Below are 27,695 nucleotides of genomic sequence, written 5' to 3' on the forward strand. Positions count from 1 at the left end.
AGAGGTGATTGAATCTGCAAAGTTCTGAATTCAGCAAATCATGCAGATTTTACAGGGAAATTTGATTTTATTGTGAGTTATTCAATGTGAATGTTCCTTATTTTGTTCCTGGGTCTCTCTCGACCCCACAGCATAATATGCATAGGCTGTAAAAAAAAAAAAAAAAAAAAAAAAAGTGGGTAGTACGGTGGCTCAGTGGATAACACTGCAGCCTTGCAGCGCTGGAGTCCTGGGTTCAAATCCCACCAAGGACAACATCTGCAAGGAGTTCTCCCCGTGTTTGCGTGGGTTTCCTTCGGGTACTCCGGTTTCCTCCCACACTCCAAAGACATACTGATAGGGAATTTAGATTGTGAGCCTCATCGGGGACAGTGATGATGATATGTGCAAACTGTAAAGCGCTGCGGAATATGTTAGCGCTATATAAAATTAAACATTATTATTAAGTAGCACCTCCATTGCTCATCCATTAAGCAGCCCGCCATTTGGACCTCTGTGCCTTTCAATTGTTGTCTAGGCCTTGGGAGTCACATATCATGATGTCAAAATTTATGCTGCAATGGAACAGTGACATCAGAGGCCTAGTCAGCAACAGAGGATGCTTACAACAAAGGAAGGGGAAATGAATAGGCACAGGCAGCGGTGAGGTATTGTTTTTATTTATTTTTTAAAACATTTGCTTGGCCATCTTGGGTTCAGCTAAATTGCAGCTGACTAATTTTTGCCAAAAATTGGAAAAATTTAAAAATTTTCAGAACTGAAAAGAGTGATTAGCAAAAAATCATCCATATACTGGAGAATACAAATTCTGCAGACTTTTCTGTTCCATTTTATCTCAAGAAAAGGTATGCCAATATACTGTATATATGAGCCCAGGAGAGGGTCAACAGAAAGCTGACACTTGTTGCGTGACATCAGCATTAGTATGAGTGTGGTGTAAAAGTAGACATCCTCAAAGAAACGCACAAAGAAAATTATGATGACCACAGTGCATACAAAAACCTGGTGAAAATAAATGGAAGGCTAAGTAATTGCTATTCTATAGTTGATTTTACAAGTTCTCTACTGAATGAAGTAAAATTAAATGAAGTAAATACATTAACGCCGCTCCGACGATTTTCAATGACACCTTCCAGGAGTCCTTTGTTGCTTGATCACAGGTTTTTGTTTACTATCTTTTGTACTAAATGAGAAGTTGTGTCAACCAGTGCATGTTCACAGCAAATTACGCATTTCTTCTAAGCTTTTATAGCCGTTGAGACGGTACATTTAGGGACATTGGACACTGTTGTCTCTAAGCTGAGTGATCCAAAACAGCAGCTAATTGCTAATTAGTGAAGATAGTTATTGGGCTTATAGACACATTACCATTAGTGATGAGCGAGTATACTCATTGCTCGGGTTTTTCTGAGCATGATCGTGTGTCCTCCATGTATTTTGGCATGCTCAGAGATTTAGTATTCGTCGAAGTAGCTGCATGATTTATGGCTGCTAGACAACCTGAATACATGTGGGAATTCCCTAACAAACAGGCATTCCACACATGTAATCAGCCTGTCTAGCAGCCGCAAATCATGCAGCTGAGATGACGAAAACTAAATCTCTGAGCATGCCAAAATACTCGGAGGACATCCGAGCATGCTCGTGAAAACCCGAGCAACGAGTATACTCACTCATCACAAATTACCATGCTTTAGAGTAGAGGAGGGCCTAACTTCTATTACTTTGACAACCCCTATGTTCCTCCCCCATCCCCATTAAAATAATAACACCTTTAGTCTCCTTTGGTGCCAGCCGCTGTTCCACGGCTCATGTGACATTATGTCATGCGATCCCTGAGGCCAATCAGCGCTGGCTTCACTCTACTCTCAGCAGCCTCAGCTCTCCCTTCCTCTGGATGTCTTGGTTTGTCCAGAGGAGAAGACAATGTTACGTGAGCCCTGGGAGAGCCAGGCCCATACAGCCGTACCATAGGTGAGTATAGGTTTTTACTATTGGGGAAATATAGGGACTCGCAAGTGGTTGGCCGAGTATTGGAAACTGTAACTCCCCCCACCATCCATTACCTGTAAGACCTTTCACTTTTTCATCCTCCCTTCCTCATCATCTGGTAAAGAGAAGAGTTTCACAACTCACGCCTAATTTAATATCTTTTTTAATACACAAGTAGAAACCCATGAGGACAGGTGATCATAAGAACCTCAGCTAGAGAACCCCTATTTATTTTAATATAAAAGCAAGATACTAATACAGTTTTCATTTGTAATATAGACTGATGGTTGTAGCTTCATATATCCCTAATTATTTTTTTTTATTAAGACATAACATCTATGATGTAAAATGTCATAAAATCTATATATATATAAAAATGAATGTACAGTGGGGAAAAAAAGTATTTAGTCAGTCAGCAATAGTGCAAGTTCCACCACTTAAAAAGATGAGAGGCGTCTGTAATTTACATCATAGGTAGACCTCAACTATGGGAGACAAACTGAGAAAAAAAAAATCCAGAAAATCACATTGTCTGTTTTTTTTTCATTTTATTTGCATATTATGGTGGAAAATAAGTATTTGGTCAGAAACAAGCAATCAAGATTTCTGGCTCTCACAGACCTGTAACTTCTTCTTTAAGAGTCTCCTCTTTCCTCCACTCATTACCTGTAGTAATGGCACCTGTTTAAACTTGTTATCAGTATAAAAAGACACCTGTGCACACCCTCAAACTCCAAACTCCACTATGGTGAAGACCAAAGAGCTGTCAAAGGACACCAGAAACAAAATTGTAGCCCTGCACCAGGCTGGGAAGACTGAATCTGCAATAGCCAACCAGCTTGGAGTGAAGAAATCAACTGTGGGAGCAAAAATCCCAGAACCACGCGGGGGGACCTAGTGAATGAACTGCAGAGAGCTGGGACCAATGTAACAAGGACTACCATAAGTAACACACTACGCCACCATGGACTCAGATCCTGCAGTGCCAGACGTGTCCCACTGCTTAAGCCTGTACATGTCCGGGCCCGTCTGAAGTTTGCTAGAAAGCATTTGGATGATCCAGAGGAGTTTTGGGAGAATGTCCTATGGTCTGATGAAACCAAACTGGAACTGTTTGGTAGAAACACAACTTGTCGTGTTTGGAGGAAAAAGAATACTGAGTTGCATTCATCAAACACCATACCTACTGTAAAGCATGGTGGTGGAAACATCATGCTTTGGGGCTGTTTCTCTGCAAAGGGGCCAGGACGACTGATCCGGGTACATGAAAGAATGAATGGGGCCATGTATCGTGAGATTTTGAGTGCAAACCTCCTTCCATCAGCAAGGGCATTGAAGATGAAACGTGGCTGGGTCTTTCAACATGACAATGTCGCGTCCGTCTGCGGGTCTGGGCTGCAGACAGACAGCGCCCCGAGTAGCACCGACACCCTTTACCCCTATACAGGGATCTGGATTTACTGCAGAGCCCAGGAAGCGCTGTCTGAACAGGAGCAGAGTGCCAGAGCAGAACAGTCGCAATAGAACAGCAGGAAGGGAGCCAAAAATGGAGTCGGAAGCCAGGCGAGCAGTGGAGGTACAGAAACGGCAGGCAGAGGCAGAGTCGAGAGTCCAGGCAGAGGTCAAAAACCGGGAGAGTAGCGGAGGTACAAAATCGTCAGGCAGTAGAGGGGGTCAGGAATCCAGGCCAAGGTCAGCGTCAGTAATCAGGAGAAATGCAAGGTACAAAAACGGCAGGCACCAGAGTAGTCAGAAGTTCAGGCTGAGGTCGGAGTTAACGATAGGCAATCACAAGTAACACGTAGGGGAACCAAGAATATATCCGGCGGCTTGCAAGCCCAGTCCCAAGGTATTTGAGGGATCAGGTCATCCCTCACAGGCTCCCGGGCTGGTGATGTCATCAGGACCGCCCCCAGGACCAGACCTGATGATGATGCACCAGCCCCTTCATGACTGACAGAGGAGCGGAGTCTGCGTCCAGTAGACGCCTGCGCAGAAGCCCTTTCATTGTTGCCGCCCTCACTCGGGCGCGAGCCACGGCGCCTCCTAGTTGTTGAGGGCGGAACAGCAGGCCCCGAGATCGACGACGACATGTCAGTCCGGCGTCTCCTGGTGGCCGAGGCCTGGACAGCAGGCCCCGAGCCTGAGGGCGGCGTGACAGTCCGTCGCCTCCTAGTGGCTGAGGGCGGAACAGCGGGCCCCGAGTCTGACGGCGACGTGACAGTACCCCCCTCTCCAGGAGGGGCCTCCGGACCCTCAAAACCCGGTTTGTCAGGGTGAAGGAGATGAAATCTCCTAATTAATGCCTTGGCATGGATGTTCCTTGCGGGGACCCAGGACCTCTCCTCCGGGCCGTAGCCCTTCCAGTGTATAAGATACTGTATGGAGTCTCTCACAAGGCGGGAGTCAAGGATACCCTGGACTTCATACTCCAAGGACCCTCCGACCGAAACAGGAGGAGGAGGGGACTGGACAGGGTGAATTGGGGAGCGATAGAGTTTGAGGAGAGACTTGTGGAACACGTTAGGTAATTTAAATGACTGCGGAAGTTTCAAACGGAAGGCTACCGGGTTAACCACTTCTATAATTTCATATGGGCCGATAAATCTGGGACCCAGTTTGGCAGACGGTACTTTCAGTTTGATGTTTTTAGTCGAAAGCCAAACCTTGTCCCCAACCCCCAAGTGTGGCCCCTTGGACCGTCGTTTGTTTGCAGCTGAAGCCTGTCTAACTTGAGCCCCTTTCAAATTCGTATTTACTTCAGACCATATTGTTTTCAAGCGATGTATGTTTTTCTCTACCCCAGGGAGCTCCGACATCCTAGCCGAGAACGACCCAAAGCGCGGATGCAATCCAAGGTTACAAAAAAAAGGGGTAGTTTTAATGGAGTCCTGGTAGCGATTATTTAAGGCAAACTCAGCCAATGGCAGATGTTCTACCCAATCGGACTGGTATCCTGACACGTAACAACGGAGGTATTGCTCCAGAGCTTGATTAGCACGTTCGGTTTGCCCATTGGTTTCGGGGTGTTAGGCCGAGGAGAAGGATAACTCAACACCGATGCGTTTACAGAACGCCCTCCAGAATTTTGAGACGAACTGGGTACCTCTGTCGGACACAATATTTGACGGAACACCATGAAGACGTACAATGTGCACAAGGAACAATTTGCTCAAGGTTTCGGAGTTAGGTAAGCCAGACAGGGGAATAAAATGGCACTGTTTGCTGAACCTGTCTACCACCACCCAGATACATGTTTTCCCATCTGAGGTCGGCAGGTCTGTGATGAAGTCCATAGAGATGTGGGTCCATGGACTCTCAGGGGTGGGCAAGGACTGAAGCCAGCCAGCAGGGCGATTATGGGTGGATTTGGCGCGGGCACAGACTTCACATGCTGAAACATAGTTCTTACAGTCCTTGACCACCGTCGGCCACCAAAAGTTCCTAGTTACCAACCTGGTGGTATTATTGAGCCCAGGATGACCTGCCAGAACAGAGTCATGTGACTCTTTAAGAACTTGAAGGCGAAAGGAATTCGGAACAAACAATTTTTGGGGGGGGTGTAGTGTCAGGAGCTCGTTCCGGAGACCTACGGATCTCCTCCAGAAGGTCCAAGGAAACTGCCGACACGACGATCCCATTGGCTAATATCGGAACGGGTTCACAGTCTTCGGCTTGTGTGGGGCAAAAACTGCAAGAGAGGGCATCGGCCCTCACATTTTTCGTGCCAGGGCGAGAGGTGATTAAAAAATTGAACCTTGAAAAGAACAAGGCCCACCTGGCCTGCCTGGAATTCAGTCTTTTAGCTGACTCCAGGTAGGTCAGGTTTTTGTGGTCTGTAATGACGGTGACCTTGTGTTTGGCGCCTTCGAGAAAGTGACGCCATTCCTCGAAGGCCCATTTGATTGCTAGTAATTCCCGATTCCCAATATCATAGTTCTTCTCTGTGGCAGAGAACTTTCGGGAAAAAAAAGCACACGGGCGCAGCTGAGTGAGGGCTGCAGTGCCTTGCGATAGCACTGCTCCCACTCCGACTTCGGAGGCATCCACCTCCACAATAAATGGGCGGTCTAAGTCAGGTTGTACTAAAACCGGGTTGGCCACAAAGCATTCTTTTAACGTAGAAAATGCTTGAATGGCCTCGGGATTCCAGTTGGCCACGTCCGCCCCCTTTCGGGTTAGATCCGTGAGTGGCTTGGCAATCTCAGAAAAACTCCTGATAAACTTACGGTAGTAATTGGCAAATCCCAAAAATCGCTGCAGTGCTTTCAGCGATTTGGGTTGCACCCACGCCTTAATAGGTTGGATCTTGGCAGGATCCATGCGGAACCCCCTGCCTGAGACCATGTACCCCAAAAATTGTACCTCCTCAGCGAAAAAGACACATTTCTCCAACTTAGCAAACAAGGAGTTCTCCCGCAGTCTCTGCAGTACTGAACGGACGTGTTGAGCATGTGTCACAGGGTCAGTGGAGTAAATCAAAATGTCATCCAAGTACACAACGACATACACACCACAGATGTCCCTGAAAATATCGTTAACAAAGTGCTGAAACACTGCAGGAGCATTGCTGAGTCCGAAAGGCATTACTAGGTACTCAAAGTGACCAAGAGGTGTATTAAACGCTGTCTTCCACTCATCGCCGTCTCTTATGCGGATTAGATTGTATGCCCCCCGGAGGTCAAGTTTAGTAAACCAACGGGCTCCAATTAGCTGATTAAAAAGATCAGGGATGAGTGGAAGCGGGTACTGGTTCTTTATAGTGATTGCGTTTAATTCCCGGTAGTCAATGCAGGGTCTGAGACCACCATCTTTCTTCTCTACAAAGAAGAACCCAGCTCCAACTGGTGAAATAGATGGTCTAATGAACCCCTTTCTTAAACTATCCGCTATGTACTCATTCATGGCCTGACGCTCTGGACCAGAGAGATTAAATATTCTCCCTTTTGGAAGACGGGCATCTGGAATTAGGTTTATAGGACAATCATACTCTCTGTGGGGTGGTAGTTTCTCAGACTCTATAACGGAAAAGACATCTCCATAATCCCTGAGAGCAAACGGTATGAAAGGGTGTTTTTTTAGCTTGGTTTGATTTACTGCTACAGACATGCAATTATCCTGGCATTGCGAACTCCAGCGCACCACATCACCCAGGTGCCAGTCAATGACAGGGTTATGTTGACGTAGCCACGGCATTCCCAAAATGACTGCAGAAGATAGATTGTCCAACACAAAAAAGGAAATAAGCTCAGTATGTAGTGCTCCTACTGACATAGTTATCTTAGCAGTAACAAATTTAACCCCCTCCTGAATAATGGATGTGCCATTAATAGCTGTGGTTTTAATTGGAATATTAAGTTTCAGTAGTGGGACACCAAGTTTTTTAGCAGCAAAAGAGTCCATAAAATTCCCTTCAGACCCGCTATCGACATAGGCTTTTAAACACAGAGAATCCTGACCAAAATACAATGAAATAGGTAGTAAAACTTTGGCCGCATCTGCGGGCAATACCTGAGCCTCTGCGCAACCATAGCCAGAGCTGCTCAGAGGCTGATGTTCCCGGGGTACGGATCTCTGACGTTCAGCTTTGTCCCTGGAGTCTCCTAACTGCAGCATGCTCGAGCAGGAAGGTGAGACTGATCCTCCAGGCTGTATACTGAGGCTTAGTAACAGGTGTTTTAGTCCAACAATCAGCTCAGGCAAGAGAGGAAAGGAAAAAAAAATTCAGAGAAACTGTCTTCATATAGGTGTGATATATATACAGTGGGGCAAAAAAGTATTTAGTCAGTCAGCAATAGTGCAAGTTCCACCACTTAAAAAGATGAGAGGCGTCTGTAATTTACATCATAGGTAGACCTCAACTATGGGAGACAAACTGAGAAAAAAAAATCCAGAAAATCACATTGTCTGTTTTTTTTTCATTTTATTTGCATATTATGGTGGAAAATAAGTATTTGGTCAGAAACAAGCAATCAAGATTTCTGGCTCTCACAGACCTGTAACTTCTTCTTTAAGAGTCTCCTCTTTCCTCCACTCATTACCTGTAGTAATGGCACTTGTTTAAACTTGTTATCAGTATAAAAAGACACCTGTGCACACCCTCAAACAGTCTGACTCCAAACTCCACTATGGTGAAGACCAAAGAGCTGTCAAAGGACACCAGAAACAAAATTGTAGCCCTGCACCAGGCTGGGAAGACTGAATCTGCAATAGCCAACCAGCTTGGAGTGAATAAATCAACTGTGGGAGCAATAATTAGAAAATGGAAGACATACAAGACCACTGATAATCTCCCTCGATCTGGTGCTCCACGCAAAATCCCACCCCGTGGGGTCAGAATGATCACAAGAACGGTGAGCAAAAATCCCAGAACCACGCGGGGGGACCTAGTGAATGAACTGCAGAGAGCTAGGACCAATGTAACAAGGCCTACCATAAGTAACACACTACGCCACCATGGACTCAGATCCTGCAGTGCCAGACGTGTCCCACTGCTTAAGCCTGTACATGTCCGGGCCCGTCTGAAGTTTGCTAGAGAGCATTTGGATGATCCAGAGGAGTTTTGGGAGAATGTCCTATGGTCTGATGAAACCTAACTGGAACTGTTTGGTAGAAACACAACTTGTCGTGTTTGGAGGAAAAAGAATACTGAGTTGCATCCATCAAACACCATACCTACTGTAAAGCATGGTGGTGGAAACATCATGCTTTGGGGCTGTTTCTCTGCAAAGGGGCCAGGACGACTGATCCGGGTACATGAAAGAATGAATGGGGCCATGTATCGTGAGATTTTGAGTGCAAACCTCCTTCCATCAGCAAGGGCATTGAAGATGAAACATGGCTGGGTCTTTCAACATGACAATGATCCAAAGCACACCGCCAGGGCAACGAAGGAGTGGCTTCGTAAGAAGCATTTCAAGGTCCTGGAGTGGCCTAGCCAGTCTCCAGATCTCAACCCTATAGAAAACCTTTGGAGGGAGTTGAAAGTCCGTGTTGCCAAGCGAAAAGCCAAAAACATCACTGCTCTAGAGGAGATCTGCATGGAGGAATGGGCCAACATACCAACAACAGTGTGTGGCAACCTTGTGAAGACTTACAGAAAACGTTTGACCTCTGTCATTGCCAACAAAGCATATATCACAAAGTATTGAGATGAAATTTTGTTTCTGACCAAATACTTATTTTCCACCATAATATGCAAATAAAATGAAAAAAAAACAGACAATGTGATTTTCTGGATTTTTTTTTCTCAGTTTGTCTACCATAGTTGAGGTCTACCTATGATGTAAATTACAGACGCCTCTCATCTTTTTAAGTGGTGGAACTTGCACTATTGCTGACTGACTAAATACTTTTTTGCCCCACTGTATATACACACACAAGAGACAGTTTTATTTGGGCCGGATATAATGTCGCGTCCGTCTGCGGGTCTGGGCTGCAGACAGACAGCGCCCCGAGTAGCACCGACACCCTTTACCCCTATACAGGGATCTGGATTTACTGCAGAGCCCAGGAAGCGCTGTCTGAACAGGAGCAGAGTGCCAGAGCAGAACGGTCGCAATAGAACAGCAGGAAGGGAGCCAAAAATGGAGTCGGAAGCCAGGCGAGCAGTGGAGGTACAGAAACGGCAGGCAGAGGCAGAGTCGAGAGTCCAGGCAGAGGTCAAAAACCGGGAGAGTAGCGGAGGTACAAAATCGTCAGGCAGTAGAGGGGGTCAGGAATCCAGGCCAAGGTCAGCGTCAGTAATCAGGAGAAATGCAAGGTACAAAAACGGCAGGCAACAGAGTAGTCAGAAGTTCAGGCTGAGGTCGGAGTTAACGATAGGCAATCACAAGTAACACGTAGGGGAACCAAGAATATATCCGGCGGCTTGCAAGCCCAGTCCCAAGGTATTTGAGGGATCAGGTCGTCCCTCACAGGCTCCCGGGCTGGTGATGTCATCAGGACCGCCCCCAGGACCAGACCTGATGATGATGCACCAGCCCCTTCATGACTGACAGAGGAGCGGAGTCTGCGTCCAGTAGACGCCTGCGCAGAAGCCCTTTCATTGTTGCCACCCTCACTCGGGCGCGAGCCACGGCGCCTCCTAGTTGTTGAGGGCGGAACAGCAGGCCCCGAGATCGACGACGACATGTCAGTCCGGCGTCTCCTGGTGGCTGAGGCCTGGACAGCAGGCCCCGAGCCCGAGGGCGGCGTGACAGTCCGTCGCCTCCTAGTGGCTGAGGGCGGAACAGCGGGCCCCGAGTCTGACGGCGACGTGACAGACAATGATCCAAAGCACACCGCCAGGGCAACGAAGGAGTGGCTTCGTAAGAAGCATTTCAAGGTCCTGGAGTGGCCTAGCCAGTCTCCAGATCTCAACCCTATAGAAAACCTTTGGAGGGAGTTGAAAGTCCGTGTTGCCAAGCGAAAAGCCAAAAACATCACTGCTCTAGAGGAGATCTGCATGGAGGAATGGGCCAACATACCAACAACAGTGTGTGGCAACCTTGTGAAGACTTACAGAAAACGTTTGACCTCTGTCATTGCCAACAAAGGATATATCACAAAGTATTGAGATGAAATTTTGTTTCTGACCAAATACTTATTTTCCACCATAATATGCAAATAAAATGAAAAAAAAAACAGACAATGTGATTTTCTGGATTTTTTTTTCTCAGTTTGTCTCCCATAGTTGAGGTCTACCTATGATGTAAATTACAGACGCCTCTCATCTTTTCAAGTGGTGGAACTTGCACTATTGCTGACTGACTAAATACTTTTTTTCCCCACTGTATGTATGTGTGTATTCATCGGCCACGCCCACTCCACACAGCAACCAATCACTAAGCATCTTTCATTTCACCACAGCTGTTTAAAAGAAGCTGAGCTGTGATTGGTTGCTATGAGCAACAGTTTTCCTTGTAGACATTGTGGTAACTGAGGCCTATTATTCTTATCATTTCTATGGTGTTATCGTCCTTCTGTAAAGCTGAAAATAACACAATTTATTACAGTTCCAGCACAGACCACCCTCTGACACAGACTGCAGGGGGAGCCCAGTATCACACAGGATAGGATTAGATACACGGCTCAGCAGTTAGTATCACACAGGATAGGATTAGATAAACGGCTCACCAGACAGTATCACACAGGATAGGATTAGATGCATGGCTCAGCGGATGTTATCACACAGGATAGGATTACATACACAGCTCAGCAGACAGTATCACACAGGATAGGAATAGATACATGGTTCAGCAGTCAGTATCACACAGGATAACATTAGATATACAGGTTAGCAGTCAGTATCACACAGGAAAGGATTAGATACACGGCTCACCAGACAATAGCACACAGGAGCGGATTAGATAGACGGCTCAGCAGTCAGTATCACACCGGATAGGATTAGATACATCAGCACACAGTATAACACAGGATAAGACTAGATACACAGCTCAGCCTACAGTATCAGATAGGATAGGATTAGATACACGGCTCAGCAGACAATAACACACAGGAGAGTATTATTGAAAAGTGAATCAAGTGGGCACCATCATTATAATACCAGAAAGAGTAATACTACAGGGATCACTAAATGCATGTAACCTGTATCAGAACAATATAAAAAAAAGAGCATGCATATATTTAGGATCGCCACACAAAATACAAATGGATATAACAAAATATGTTTTATTGTTTACAAAACCAGAAGACAGCACACAGTTCAAAAACACTTAAAAAAATACAGTAGATTGAGACAAACATGGTCCCCAAAAATCAATATAAGGTGATCAATATTATACAACCACTGGCCGCTAATAATTAATTATTGCACAAACCATATATCATGTAGAAATGCTGCTAATATAGCCCCACAGAATATAGATAGGTCTTACACCATATTATCAGGGAGACAACAAGACATGTAGTTATAACCACCAATGAGTTCCTGCTAAATCACAGACTCCTAAACCCTGAATGAAAAAACAACCTGATGGAGAGGCTGCTGGCCTAAATAAAATAAGGTGGACTAATACATCACCATAAACCAGTCAGTCAGGGAAAAGACGAAGTCGCCCCGTCATATGGGAAGCAGTCATGCAGCCAAAGTGGTGTATGATAACCCACGCGTTCCGACACCCGAGGTGTCTTTTTCAAGGTGAGCTTGTCCGGTTCTGTTGTAACCAACTATTTATGCATAAATCATTAACTACAGTTATTACCGGCCGGCGGCAGGAGAACAGCAGAGGGCATTGCGATCGCGCACAATGAATCGCCCGGAAATTCTCACTAGTCAGGGTCAGAGCATGTACTGCGCCTGCGCACCCACAGTACGGGACACAGAGTGTTTACAATGACGTACGGTGGAACACCCGGAAGTGCCCACTGGTCAGAGTCAAAGCCTATAGTGCGCTTGCGCGCTCTACGTAGCTACCAGAAGTCACATATGTGTACATAGTGCATGCGCAGTGGCTAGCCAGCAATTGTTTGCGGGCAAAGCTATTACTATTCAGATAAATGTGCATGCTCACAATAATACACAGATATTCATAAGTAGATGTCACAAAGGTGCTACATCACTATTGTTGGTATGCATACCCCAAAAATATTATAGCACATTAGAAACTAATACGAAGGGCAAGTGAATACATGAAAACTTGCTGACAGAAAAACAGGGAAGTAGCACCATGACTACTTGCACCGATGTACACCATTATGGAATACAGAGCTAAATAAATGCATGCTCTTTTTTATATTGTTCTGACACAGGAGAGTATTAGGCTGGAGTCACACACAAAGTAGAAAAATGCGGACCGTATTTTACGTCCGTAATACGTATAAATGGTCCCTAAATAGTGCTCCGTATGTCATCCGTTGTCAGGGTGTGGCCGCGTATTTTTCTCATGTAAGCATCCGTATGGCATCTGTATACCGTTTTTTTTTCTCGCAGCCTTGCAAAACGGACATTTAACGGTTTTGAGGCCTGCACATAATTTAAATCATCAGCACCAACCCTATTTATTGCCTCAACATCAGGTGGCAGCCTCCAATCTGCCCATTTTGGTGCTCTGCTTGTGTGGGGGTCTTGCTGGTTGTTAGCAAACATGTCTGACACACTTCAGTTCACCCCAACTGACCATGTTCTCTTCAACTGGGTTTTGCCCAGGCGCTTTGGCCAGCCATACCCAGTGATTGTGGATCCGAGGAGGAGGCGACGCATGTGGGTCCATCCACTTTTGAGGCAACGACTCACAAAAGGTCATTTTCAGCTCCTCTATTCTTCTCTGCGGGATCAATACAAATACTGTCGCATGAGCCTTGCAACATTTGATCTACTCTTGGAGACAGTGCGCCCTGGGATCCTGGGATAACCTTTCAGGACACAAGGATGCGCCAAGCTAGATCTGCAGAGGAGCGACTTGTACTCACATTACGGTATGTACTACACAACCACATTCTCTATGTTCATGATGTGTTGCCCAAACTCTGTTTTTTATTTGGTCCGAAGTTTAATGCCCACTTCTTATTCCACATATATATAAGCTTACAGACCAGAATGTTATGTGTAATATGTACTGAATATCACGTAGTGATTGTGCGACCAAATATATGTGTGTTAGTAGATATGAATCAGGTTGTAGAAAAGGGGTTTGAGCGCACCCCAGGATATTAGAGGGGATCTATGACAACACACAATATAAAATGTCAGTAGAAGAAAAAAGCAGTGTGTATAGAAGTCATGATCACCCACAATTGTACTCAATCAAAGCAATCAATATGAAGTTGTAAATTTTTATTATACAAAAGCACACAAATCTGAACACACAATGGTTAAAACCAATTAAAAAGGCCTAAAAAATGCCAAAAATAGAACCACCCAGAGTCCATGTTAAGACCCTTATAAACACATATACACCAAGCTGGCAGTTATTAATGATCAAAATATTCTATCATATGAATATGAGCAGGTAAAAAAACAAAAAAGATGTCACAATACATATACAACCATCATTCATTTGGCAGCCAATATACATATAAATGTGTAGAGACAGCAAAAGCCCAGTAAATAATGTGATGAGTGATCTGTTATCTCCCAATAAATGTGCAAAAAATGCATGAAAGGCATATGAGCAATCCCAAATTGGCAACCTAAGGTCTGCTGGGACCTATATTTGGATAAGCATCCAGTAAGATCAAAATGTAAACACTGTATGCCTAAGAATAAAGTACTTAATCTCCTGACAAAAAATACTATAAGGTATGTAATGATAATGAGTGACCATATGTTCCAATATGGCCAACAAAAGAAAAGGAGAGCTGTATAGAATCAAAAAATGACCTGGGAGAAAAAAAAAAAAAAAAAAAGTCAGAGAAACCTCTGGTTAAGCACAAAGAATGAGGCTGAAAATCAGCAATCAAAAACACGATAATACTACCTCACAATAAAGGTGATCAATGGGTTAAACCTGCAGCCAGCATATGGGTGTAATGTGGGGACAACCCCACGCGTATCGCCACTAGAAAGCGTGGCTTCCTCAGGGGAAAGTGGAGGATTTGTGTGCTTTTGTATAATAAAAATTTACAATTTCATATTGATTGCTTTGATTGAGTACAATTGTGGGTGATCATGACTTCTATACACACTGCTTTTTTCTTCTACCAGTAGATATGAATCACTAACAAGTTTGGTATGTATGTACCTGGTGTTTTGTTAATTTGTGCATTCTAAAATGTTCCATTTCTGTTGTTCTTCAGCTTCCTGTCCACTGGCCTGTCTTCTGCCGCCCTCCACCATGATTTTCTCATTGGAAGATCTACCATTTCTGGCATAATCAGGTCGACATGTAGTCAAATATAGTCAACTCTACATCAATTTGTCATTCCCCAGCCCAGGATGGAAGACTGGTTGAGGATATCAAGGGACTTTGAGGAGGAATGCCACTTTCCTAATTGTATTGGGGCCCTTGATGGCAAACATATCCGGGTGCGTAAGCCGCCGAACTCTGGCTCACAATTCTTCAATTAGAAACAATACTTTTCTGTTGTATTGTTGGCTCTGGCCGACCCCCAATGCAAGTTAATAATTGTTGACATTGGGGCCTATGGAAGGACGGAAGACTCTAGAGTCTTCAATACTTCCATTATGGGTCGGCGGCTACGCACCAACCAATTGGATCTACCACCACCACGCCAGCTACCAGGATCCACTCAAGAATCAGTCCCTTATGTCTTTTCTCTGTTTAGAAATCAATGTGTAATGTAAGCATATGGCAGCATGTCATGATGTAAGTGCATAATTGATAAACACAACAACAATTGAAAGTGAAAACTTTTTATGAATCCTTTTTTTAAAGGCCTTGTGAAGCCTTATGTTATTTATCAAAATGGCCGGAATTGGCCTTAGAACACAAGCAAATTTTTCCAATGTTAAAATACAGCATTTAACCACAAAAACACACACAAAGTTATAAATTGTAGTATGTAGGGGTTGGAGAAAGCGGCAGCCCAGCCTGTGTTGCCTGATGGCTAGTGTGTCCACCTTGGCCCTCGGCCTGTGTGGGGGCATACTGTTGCCCATGATGGAGGTAGTGGGCCGGCTCATGGGCTTGAGGTGGATACTGGGCACTATATTGGAGACGACTCTCCTGTTGAGGCTGGTAGGGCCGTGAGTCTAAACCACCAAAATGGCCATGTCGTCTCCAACCAGATTGGCACCAGCCTCCAACATTGGCTGGGAACAAGTGGCCATATTGGTGTGCTGGGTTATACCCTGACATTTGTGAATGATTTTGCCAATGTTGGGTAGGGGGGGAAGGGGGTGTGGTGTAGGCCCACATGTAGGAGGATCCTCAGACCCTGATTGAGCAAGCACTTGGGGGTGTGGGTTAAGACGCATGAGATTCCTGGGTGACAGCTGCCACGTCTCCAGAAACTCAAACAGCTCATAAGGGGTATTGGGGGGTGTGCTTGCGTCAGTTAGGATCTGAATGGATCCTTGCACGTAGCCGCACCTCACGGGGAAGGGAACGTAGATAATGGGCAAGGCTGCGTGAGTACTCCTCCCCATCATCAGTGGCAACTCTGTTACGAGAATTTTGGGCCCCTGTATCCACATTGGTCGTGGTATCAGTGGCAGGGATATGGCGCCTTTGTCTACGTCGCCTGGATGGCACAGCAGGCTGGGGGGAGCCCTCTAGGCAAACAGTTGGGCTGCTGCTGTTGCCCTGTTCATCATGGATGTCGGGTGGTGATGCAGCTGACGGTCCTTGTTGTGGCTCTCTTCCTGGTGGTGGTGTTTCTGGTGGCGGTCCAGGTACTAGGGCAGAATCAGGTCGAGCCGGAGAAGTGACTTGAGCCTGGCTCCTTGGAAGCTCACAAGATGGTCGAGACAGTTCAACCCCTCCACCTACAGGATCGATGGCCTCTGATTCAGACCTTGTCTCCCTTTCCGTGATGTTAGAGTGAGTTCTGTGATTAAATATAAAACGTAGAAAAAGGAAATTTTTGATCGGGCCCTATAAAGCATTTGTGTCATGTGGTGTTTTTGTCATACTTACGGTCTGAGATCCATAATTGGAGCGAGGAACGAGAGGCGGTCAAAACAAACATATTTCCGCTTTGTGTGGGCCCCTGAACCACTTCTTGCCCGCTGCTGGCGCTCACGGCGATACTGGTCACGGATGCTGCGCCAGCGTCTCATCACATCTTCAACTGCAATGTGACATAAAAGAATGAAAACTTACAATTTGCCGAAAACAAGTTTTTGAACTAGTATCAAAGTCATGTGGCCTACTAGCGTGTGAGTTCTACCCAGGGTGGCATATAGCATTGGTGCAACCAGGCCAGATGCACAGGGTCACAGTAGCTCATGTGGCAATTAGCAACTCTTTAAACTGTTTTTGCTAGGCATCATGAGGAGCTTGGGGACAGGGTAACATTCTCTCAGGGTCAAACAGTGTGTCCAAAAATAATTTACAAGACACAAGAGCCCAATATCAGAAGCACAGGATGTGTGGGGGGCCTACTTATAACATTTTTTTGGGATGGCAGGTAATTTGACATACATAATTTATGTGCACGTACTTATGTTCTGCTGCTTCTCACGTGACCGATCACCAAAATCAGGGAACATTTTGCGACATATGCGCCTCCATGCAGCCTCCTTTCTTGCGCGGTTTGGCATAATGTGCATCCCGTTGGTCCCATAATTCCGGGCGATCATGCACAAGAACAATTAGCAGCTCAACATTAAGGTAGGGTGCCATGATGCTGTACTCCTTGGAGGCGTACTTCCTGTATGTATGGAGCGCTTTTTGAGCTAATTTGCATGTCTAAGCTTCCTGATGATGGATTGGCCCATTTCCTGTCACCAGGAAAAGTCTGGCGTATTTCTCGCAAGTCACACGGGTGGTCCGTGTGTAATGCAATGTTTTTGTGCACCCATAGTCTTGCATTGGCGTACTACGGTCCTAATACGCTGACAATCGCAGCATGCTGCGATTGGCACGGACGGTAGAAAATACGAGAGAAAAATACGTCTGATGGGAGCTGCCCCATAGAGAATCATTGGTCCGTGTGCAATGCGTTGTTTTATCGCCTCTCACTCGTCCGTATTCCTCTCTAGTGTGACGCCGGCCTTAGATTCACGGCTTAGCAGTCAGTATCACACAGGATAGGATTAGATACACGGCTCAGCAGACAGTATCACACAGGATAGGATTAGATACACGGTTCAGCAGTTAGTATCACACAGGATAGGATTAGATACACGGCTCAGCAGTCAGTATCACACCGGATAGGAATAGATACACAGCTCAACAGACTGCATCACACAGGATAGGATTAGATACACAGGTCAGCAGACAGTAACACACAGGATAGGATTAGATACACGGCTCAGCAGACTGTATCACACGGGATAGGATTAGATATACGGCTCAGCAGACTATCACACGGGATAGGATTAGATACACGGCTCAGTAGACTATCACACGGGATAGGATTAGATAGACGGCTCAGCAGACAGTATCACACAGGATAGGATTAGATACACAGGTCAGCAGACAGTAACACAGAATAGGATTAGATACACGGTTCAGCAGACTATCACACGGGATAGGACTAGGGACACGGCTCAGCAGACTGTATCACACGGGATAGGATTAGATATACGGCTCAGCAGACTATCACACGGGAGAGGATTAGATACATGGCTCAGCATGCAGTATCACACAGGATAGGATTAGATACACGGCTCAGCAGACTATCACACGGGAGAGGATTCGATACATGGCTCAGCATGCAGTATCACACAGGATAGGATTAGATACACGGCTCAGCAGACAGTATCACACAGGATAGGATTAGATACACAGGTCAGCAGACAGTAACACACAGGATAGGATTAGCTACACAGGGCAGCAGACTGTATCACACGGGATAGGATTAGATTTACGGCTCAGCAGACTGTATTACACGGGATAGGATTAGATGCACGGCTCAGCAGACTGTATCACATGGGATAGGATTAGATACACGGCTCAGCAGACAGTAACACACAGAATAGGATTATATACACAGCTCAGCAACAGGATGTGCCAAAGGAGAGGACATTTTCAGTCTAAGAATTCCACTCATTCCATCTGATTTGCCTTTTGATTTTAAACGACTCCAGTTCCACTTCGACTGCTATTTGCAATGTCCATTAACAATGCTCAGGGACAGTCCTTGAAAGTAGTAGGGATCAATTTGCAATCTCCATGCTTTTCTCATGGTCAAGATTACGTGGCCTGTTCAAGGATTGAAACTGCCAAAAATCTGTTCATCTTTGCACCGAAAGGAAAAAACAAAAATGTTTATCAAAAGGCTCTTGAAAGATTTGAAAATAAAATACTATCAATACTTAGGAAATCGTTTAGTTAATTTGTGTTGCAAATCTGTAGTGTTGAATATATGATGTGAAATGTTTTTATGTGCAATATAATCATTATAATTTGTTATAACTAACCACAGTTAGTGGTCTGTCCATATTATTGGATTTTTTACATTTTGCACATTATAAACTATCATACAAAACATAACACAAATATTTTAATAGTGTGTAGCTTGTATCACTCGTATCACTCCTCACTGCTGCTATGGTGGCCTTTGACTAACTAATTGTTGTGTAATTCCACATCGGCCTGTAATGATCCCTTCTGTATAATATATTTAGACAGCTCGTAATAGAAAATGTAATACAATATTTTGATAGAAACCACACACATATTGATGTAAGTATCCGGGTTGCTCTCTCGTCATTGCGATGTTTAGTTGTAAATGGCGATAAAACGCGGGGGCACGTAAGGCGAGCTATAAACATTTAGCTAACCAAATTGTCAGTGCTTTGATTTCCATTCATGTTTATGACTTTATAGTTCTCCATATATTATCTGTTTATTCAGCTTGTTTCCACCTGGGTTTTATAGAAGAAGATGCTTTCTTGGTTTCCACCAGTTGACTTTTATTATGTTTGTGTTACAGGCAAAAATTGAGTGTTCTGTGAGCCAGGAATTTACTGTGGAGAATGTTCTTGCTGTGTTGCCAGCATTTCCCAAAGGCGCTCCTCAGCAGAGGGCAAAGAGAGCGGCTGAAGCATTAGTGAAAGCCGCCAATTATTCCAGACTAATGGCGGTGCAACAGGTATCTTGAAGGTTACTTTAGCGCCAAGATTCAATCATCTATTCATTGTATAGTGCTTCACGATTGATCTGCTTTCTGTTATGTGTGAAGTAAAACCATTATTGTAAACAGCTGCTCTGAAGCCTACCGAGCTTTCACGGAGTTAGGCTTCTCCCAGCCAGGACCAGGAAACAGCTGCTTGATTATGTTTTATTGCACGGATTCTGGAAAACCAAGACCAGTGAAGCACTTTCGAAGGGGGCTGCCAAATTCATTTAACACTTTCCATAGCTAACTGCCCCCTCCTTTAAGACGCTATTCTTATACGTGGATTATCTCACAGACCTTCCTTTTCTCACACTGCTCGATTTCTAACTAGTGTTAAACAAGCATGCTCCGATAAGGAGTTATCGGAACATGCTCGACAGCCACAACACATGCAGGGATTGCTTGTTTGTTAGGCAACCAACAATCAGGTGGTCACAAGTTCAAGGACCATGGGGGGAACAAATTGTAAACATATGAATAATAAAATACATAAACATTTGAATCACCACTATTCTAAAAATAAAAAGAAATAATACATTTATAAAATCACAAATTTATTCTGCACTGTGAACACTATGAAAAAGTTGCTAAAATAGAGAATTTCTGAGTCTTAAACTATGTTCACATGCAGCATTTTAATGCATTTTTTTTCCCACAACTAAAACCTCTCTTGGCTGTAAAAACACTGCATTCAAAATGCCCATTTTTCAGTGTTTTTGGTAAATTTTCATGCTATTTTTATCTTATTTTTGGAGGGTGTGAGTTATACGTTTGCTTTGTCTAAAGTACATATTTATTAAAGTTAGTTATATTCACAAAAAAAAAAAACACTTAAAAAAGCTTCAACAAACATTAGTTGACTTTTTATACTTTCTCATTGCTTTCTATGGGTGAAAAGCTGCTACAAAAATGCTGAAAGAATTGACATTCTGCAGATTTCAAAAATGCTGCAGTTCTCCAATTCAGTCAGGAAACTAAAAAAAACAAGCTTGACCATGAGATTTGTGAAATCTCATTGTTTTTGGTGGTAATATAAATGGAAAACTCAGTTATTAATTTGCATTAAAAAAAATGCAGCTAAAACATGCTGCATGTGAACAAAGCCTTAGACATTTTTGTTTCTTTAAAAAAAAAAGAAATGTTTCTGTAATTGTATTAACCCACAGAATGAAGTTGTGCACATTGTAAAAGAATCTAAATGCTGTTTTATTTTATTTTTTTTCTATTCCTCATCGCATAGAATTTTTTTTTTCCATGTTCCTTTGTTATTGATACCAATTTTAAATTAAGTAGTGTCAATAAAAAATATAACTTACAAAAAAAAAAAACTCAAGCCCTTACAAGGCTATGTCAAAATGAATAAAACGAAAAAATAAATTGACGGCTCTTGGAAGGTTGAGATGAGTAAACCAGAAGTGACAAAATGAAAATGGCCTGGTCATTAAGGGGTAAGGATACTTCCGACACAGCCGATTAATGAACGAACTCTGTTTATAATGAGCGGAATGTAATAAATAGGTCTTATACAAGGCATTATGGCGAGTGGTACACTCAATGTATTTATCGAGACTTACGGTACGTAATTTATCTGCAGCTTCTGAATATTTCTTGTTAAAGTAGAATCTTGGCAGCTCCCTCTTATCATTTTATTGCTGAGTTTCCTCTGTTTTATTAAAATTGCTCTTTTACCCTTAGAAAAATCATCCCTTTCCAAAAAACACACAGAAATATCCATTCTATTTTACACCTACGGTTTCTTGCTCCATTTCTCAGATTTGCATTGATTTTGCAGTGATGTTTCTTTTCTATAATGTGCCACACCAGACATCGCTGTTTGTCACATCGCCTGGTAAACATTGAATTGCAGACCTTATTGCACGCCCTGTCACTAACATGAGAACGTGACCGATATTTATATGTGGGAAATTTCCTACACACTGCAGGTGCTTGTTTTAGAGACAAGGATACATAGCGCGCAGTAGAATCAGTCCACGTCTATTTTTTGCTGACTACGGGACGCAGGACCCAGCTGTGCTTATGAATCTTTTTGAATATAAATACTGTCATACTGCCATGGCTCAAAAATCCTTTGTTTGAAAAATTAAGTCCATGTTTTTCCATCGCCCTGACATTCCTTTAGGTTTTAAAATTATTTTATTCTTTTTCAATTTATCACTGTTTAACAAAAAACTGTTGTGTATAGCATCAATTTTTGATTAATGGCATACAAAAAGCTTTTGATCATAGACTTAGTCTTATTGATCCTATGTTTTCTTTTGATAGTGAACCCTGTCTGTACTTTATAGATTGTTTTTGCAGCCATTAGTATTACGGAGGTTTTCAATTAGATTTTAGCTACCAAGACATGTCATAAAAGTGTTATCACCCTGCTGTTTCATATACTTCATCACCTTTACACAATGACTAGCACAAAGCAACCCTCAATCATGGTACTGAAGACTGACTATACATTCTTCATGTGTATTTACCCTGCCTGGTTCTCCGATTGAGTGCCACTGCCTGCTCCACTGAGACCAACGTTCCGTTTTTCCTACATCCAAGATGGCCACTGCGGTGGCCTAGGGCAGGGCCGGCGTCAGCACCCGGCGCACCCGGGCAAGTGCCGGGGCCCTGGCGAGATGGGTGGGCCCACTCACGCTGTCTGGGATACCCGCCGGCCGCCGCCACGCCCCCCATGTACTGACCCCATCATGCGCCCTCCGCGAGGGACCCACGCAGTGACGCAGCCCCTTACAGCCAGCAATGATCATCGCTTCCTTCGGCTGTAATCTTGTGTGCGGTGCCAGCACAGGACCTGTGATGAGGTCACAGGAGGGGAGGAGTCGGGTCACATGATCAGGGCGGCTGCAGGACTCTGCAGTGCTGGTGGCTTTTCATTATGGTGCTGGTCTGGATGGATGAGGTAACGTTTATGTGTGGGACAGTGGGGTCAGGGAGGGGTTTAACAAGGTGGATGTAGCAGAGCCGTGTGTGTACTTGTGTGGGGTCAGGGAGGGGTTTTACAAGGTGGATGTAGCAGAGCCGTGTGTGTACTTGTGTGGGGTCAGGAGGGGTTTACAATGTGGATGTAGCAGAGCCGTGTGTGTACTTGTGTGGGGTCAGGAGGGGTTTAACAAAGTGGATGTAGCAGAGCCGTGTGTGTACTTGTGTGGGGTTAGGGAGGGGTTTAACAAGGTGGATGTAGCAGAGCCGTGTGTGTTCTTGGGTGGGGTCAGGAGGGGTTTACAAGTTGTACGGAGCAGAGCCGTGTGTGTACGAGGTATACGGAGCAGAGCCGTGTGTGTACGAGGTGTACGGAGCAGAGCCGTGTGTGTACGAGGTGTACGGAGCAGAGCCGTGTGTGTACGAGGTGTACGGAGCAGAGCCGTGTGTGTACGAGGTGTACGGAGCAGAGCCGTGTGTGTATGAGGTGTACGGAGCAGAGCCGTGTGTGTACGAGATGTACGGAACGGAGCCCTGTGTGTACGGAGCTGAGCCGTGTGTTTATGGAGCGGAGCAGAGCCGGGGGTGTACGGAGTGAAGCTGCGTGTGTACAAGGGGTACGGAGCGGAGCCGTGTGTGTACGAGGCATACAAAGCGGAGCCGTGCGTGTACGAGGTATATGGTGGGGAGCATTTATACCTCCCGAGTCCCAACTGTCCCGGATCCAGCGAGACAGTCCCGATTTTGAGAGAGAGACTGCCCCAGCCGGGAGCATACTTTCCCCGCGGAACACAGGAGTACACAGCGGAGCCCCAAGGAGCAATTTAAAACTTGCACGTAACGTTCTGCCGGAAGTGACGTGCTGGAAGCTGACCAGAAATTAGGTAATTTCAGTAGGAGATTGTGACGGAACCATGGAGGCACTTCAGGGAATGCTTCAGATCCATCACCGTGTCCTCCTCTGACAGCGGATAGCAGGATCGCCTTGGAATCAGGGATGTCGGCCATGTCAGCGGATCATGATATGTCCTGCACCGGGAGGCTCAGGTGGGCACTACAATGGGAGCCGGGCTGCTATAGTATCTTTATAGAATTTTTCTTTCTCTGTTTCTTTCTCTCTCTGTTCTTTCTCTCTAATCTTTTTTTTCTCTCTCTCTGTTCTTTCGCTCTGTTCTCTTTCTTTCTGTCTCTGTTCTTTCTCTCTGTCTGTTCTCTCCTCTCTTTCTTTCTCTCTCTCTGTTCTTTCTTTCCCCTCTTCCTCTCTGTTCTTTCCCCTATTTCTTTTTCTCTCTACCTCTCTGTTCTTTCTTTCCCCTCCTTCTTTTTCTCTCTCCCTGTTTTTTTCTGTCCACTCTTTCTCTCTCTTTGTTCTTTTTCTTTCTTTCTTCTTTCTCTATCTGTTCTTTCTTTCTTTACCCTCTTTCTTTCTCTTTCTCTCTGTTCTTTTCTTTCTCTCTCTGTTCTTCCTTTCTTTCTCTTTGTTCTTTATTTTCTTTCTTTCTTTCTCTGTTCATTCTTTCTCTGTTCTTTCTTTCTTTCTCTCTCTGTATCTTTCTCTGTTCTTCCTTCCATTCTTTCTCTTTCTTTCTCTGTTCTTTATTTCCCCTCTCTTCTTTCTTTCATGCGTACACTACTAATCAGTAGCCTCCATCACATGAACGTGTTTTGCCACAGAGCGAGTGTCCGTGTGGATCACATGCGTGTCCGTGTGATCCACACAGAGAGAAGTCCGTTTTTGGCCGTCACCACGGATGTCACACGGCATGAGTCGTGGTATGTGTTAAGGGGGGGCCAACTGAGACTTTTTCGCCCGGTGCCCTCAAAAACCTGGAGCCGGCCCTGGCCTAGGGTGCAGTAGTAAGTCTGAACTACACATTCACATCATAGTGTAAGCAAGGAAGGCTTGGATCTGACCAATACGCCTCATGTCACAGTGGTGGCCATCTTGGATACAGGAAAACCTGAATATTTGTTTTGGCAAAGGAGGCAGCAGTAGGCAAACAAAGCGTAACAGGTTGGATGATTGTACATGGCTGATGTATCATCACCTTTAAATGGTAGGATGGAGTCCCTTTAAGGATTGGAGTCAGCTTTTGCGATCAGATGACTCCTCCAAGTTTCTAAAATACGTGGCTATCCATTTTAATTGTCAGAAGAAGTTGCATCTGTCTATACTTTTCCCTGATGTAGCCGCACGTACTTTATTATGAGTACCATTGAATTAATCGATAGTCATTCTTATTCCTGTCCCCATACATTGTAATTCCCAGTATTGTGCTATACAGTAAAAGACTGATCATGAATCATCCTTGGTTTGGATTGGCTGTTGTGTGACAGTTTATCGTCTATTTACCTATATGTCTTATAACCACAGGTGTGGGGGGGCTTATAATGCTTATTCTTGTACATTTCTGCCTTTATTTGTTCCAAAAAACTAGCACCACATTTATTATGTGTGTTAAACAATTTTACCATATCATTTGAAAAGGGACATTGCTTAGCTGGAAAGGCACCTGGCTTGAGATACACAACTGTGTGCTAGTACTGAGGCTGCATTATGTTAATCATTTTTTAAACAGAGCAGGGGTGTAATGATCATAGTCATAGAGGGTGTGTCCGGGCCTGCCAACTCTCCAATTTCACCTGGATGTACATCCTCAGATGCACATTCAGGTGAAATGTATTATGGCGCAGTACATGCTGCCAGTCAATCAGATGCCGACAGCAGACATCCGCTTGCCAGTGAAACCGAGACTCATGGCAGTGACATCATGCACTGCCCATACTGGCACACATAAATCAGCTGCAGGCTACAGAAGAGGACACTGCACATTGTGGGAGTAGAGGAAGGTGAGCAGAATCATTTTTTTCTTTTTAAAATGTACTGGAGAAGAACGGAAAGAGGCCAGCATATGGGACATATAGCAGCATATATCAGGATGGGGGACATTATACCTGTATGGTGGACATTACTCCAGCATGTGGGACATTATAACAGAATATACCAGAATGGGGGACATTATACCAGGATGGGGGACATTACTCCAGCATGTGGGACATTATAACAGAATATACCAGAATGGGGGACATTATACCTGCATGGTGGACATTACTCCAGCATATGGGACATTATAACATAATGTCTCCCATTCAAATATATTCTACCAGGATGGGGGACATTGTACCAGGATGGGGGACAGTATTATTATTATAGCGCCATTTATTCCATGGCACTTTACATGTGAGGAGGGGTGTACATAATAAAAAATAAGTATAGTAATCTTAAAAAACACAGGTCATGACTGGTACAGGAGGAGAAAGGACCCTGCCCGCGAGGGCTCACAATCTACAAGGGATGGGTGAGGATACAATAGGTGAGGGCAGAGCTGGTCCTGCAGCGGTTTGGTGCCTAAGCACTAACAAGTCGGGTAGTTGCTACCTACCTGCCAGTTGTTCCCGGCACCATTCTTCCCTGGCACAGAGCGGTCACAGAATCAGCTGCCTCTCCTGACGTCACGTCTACAGAGCAGAGGATTCTTTTCCACTTTGCTCTGTTAACAGGGCGGGAATTCCAACATCACTCTGATTGACAGCCAAATTCCTGCTGCCTGACTGAGGACATTTGCTGTCCATCAGAATGACTTCGGAAGTCCAGCCTCGTCGCATCAGGAGAGGCATCTGCATCACCGGCAGGAACGATCCATGGTCGCTCTATGCTGGAGAGAAACAATACAATGCATAACAGGCAGGTAGGTAGCAACTATCTGCATGTTAGTTCTTAGGAACATTTTTTGTTTTTCATAAAGTGCCTGATATACTTACACTCTTTAAAGAGACCACCCAAGTATGGAATCTTACCTGCAATGCACATGGGAGAACAGTATGCAAATTAGCTCACTCACAGACTGAAACTATCTTTAGTCCTGTAAGGGCTTTCTCCATTTGCATAGTTCTCAGGAAGTATTTCCTCATGGATAGATTCTGCTTCTATTCACACTAGCGCTTTCCCCACAACCATCCCATTTACCCATTGAGTCTTGCACTAAACATCCTGGTGTTCACTGAAGCTTTCACATTCAGCCCTCTATAGCTGCCATTGATCTTATGTCTGTAAAATCGATGTATTCATCACATTTTGGCAATGTTCTGATTTTCACAATAAACTATAGAGTGCTGTGAATTCACACTCTTAGATACCAGTAATTTCTTCTCTAAATTTATGATTATAGGGGTTGTTCTTTCACTAGATATTGATGACCTATACTTAGGATACGTCATCGATATTAGATTGATGGGGGGTTGACAGTCACCCAGTACTCCCATTGATCAGTTGGTATTAGTTACATTGGCGGATGGATGTAGATACATTAACCAGAGGTGAATTTTACATCTGCTGCTGGGTACTGCACATTAGCTCTTATTCAAAAGAACAGGAGATTTTCTGCAGTAACCGGCAGCGGCTGCTACACATAGAACAAAACTGCTCTGCCCGCCACCATTCAAAGTGTTTGTTTACATCCACCCTCGGAGCTAATTGTTGTTGATCTGTGGGGGTGTCAGGTGTTGGACCCCAAATACGGTAATCGAATATTCATGTCTATTTTAAGGAAAAGTTATCCATATCTTGTATCTGGACAACCACTTGAATGAGTATATATTTATTTATAATATATGTATTTCTTTATTTATCACCTGAAAAACTTATGCTGTACTGGCTCCAGTTCTTCTAAGGATCGGAGGTCTTGTCATTCTGTCTGTTGGTGACCTTTGTTTTCCAGATCCATGCCCTGGAAGCTGAGCTTGATTTCCACCGGGGTATTTACAACCTACAAGTTCAGTACACACAAGCTCTTTTCCAAGGGATAAAACAAGCCTATCATAATTTTCAAGAAAATGTTGTGGCGGTTGTTTGTTCTCCACTGAAAGGTTAGTGAGACATAAAAATAGCACTTGCACATCCGGCCAACATGTCAAGATAACTTGGTCACTGTTATTAGTTTTTACCCTTTAGAAAGAAGTTGGACAACGTGCTCTTAGTAGGCAAGGGAAATGAACGATGATTGTTTTGC

General features: G+C 44.4%; 1 protein-coding gene across 1 annotated transcript in view; it reads left to right on the plus strand.

Annotated features, from left to right (window-relative positions):
- LOC141048316 (uncharacterized) overlaps nt 1-27,695 on the plus strand; it is a 198,499-nt gene that overhangs the window by 159,312 nt on the left and 11,492 nt on the right. The window contains exons 10-11 of the mRNA XM_073543818.1: nt 19,498-19,656; nt 27,405-27,552. Coding sequence (XP_073399919.1) covers nt 19,498-19,656; nt 27,405-27,552 — 307 coding nt within the window. The remainder of the gene's footprint in view (nt 1-19,497; nt 19,657-27,404; nt 27,553-27,695) is intronic.

The sequence above is a fragment of the Dendrobates tinctorius genome, unplaced genomic scaffold (assembly GCF_039654945.1).
Source record: "Dendrobates tinctorius isolate UK_male_01 unplaced genomic scaffold, ASM3965494v1 ptg000003l, whole genome shotgun sequence".
In the NCBI taxonomy this organism is placed as follows: Eukaryota; Metazoa; Chordata; class Amphibia; order Anura; family Dendrobatidae; genus Dendrobates; species Dendrobates tinctorius.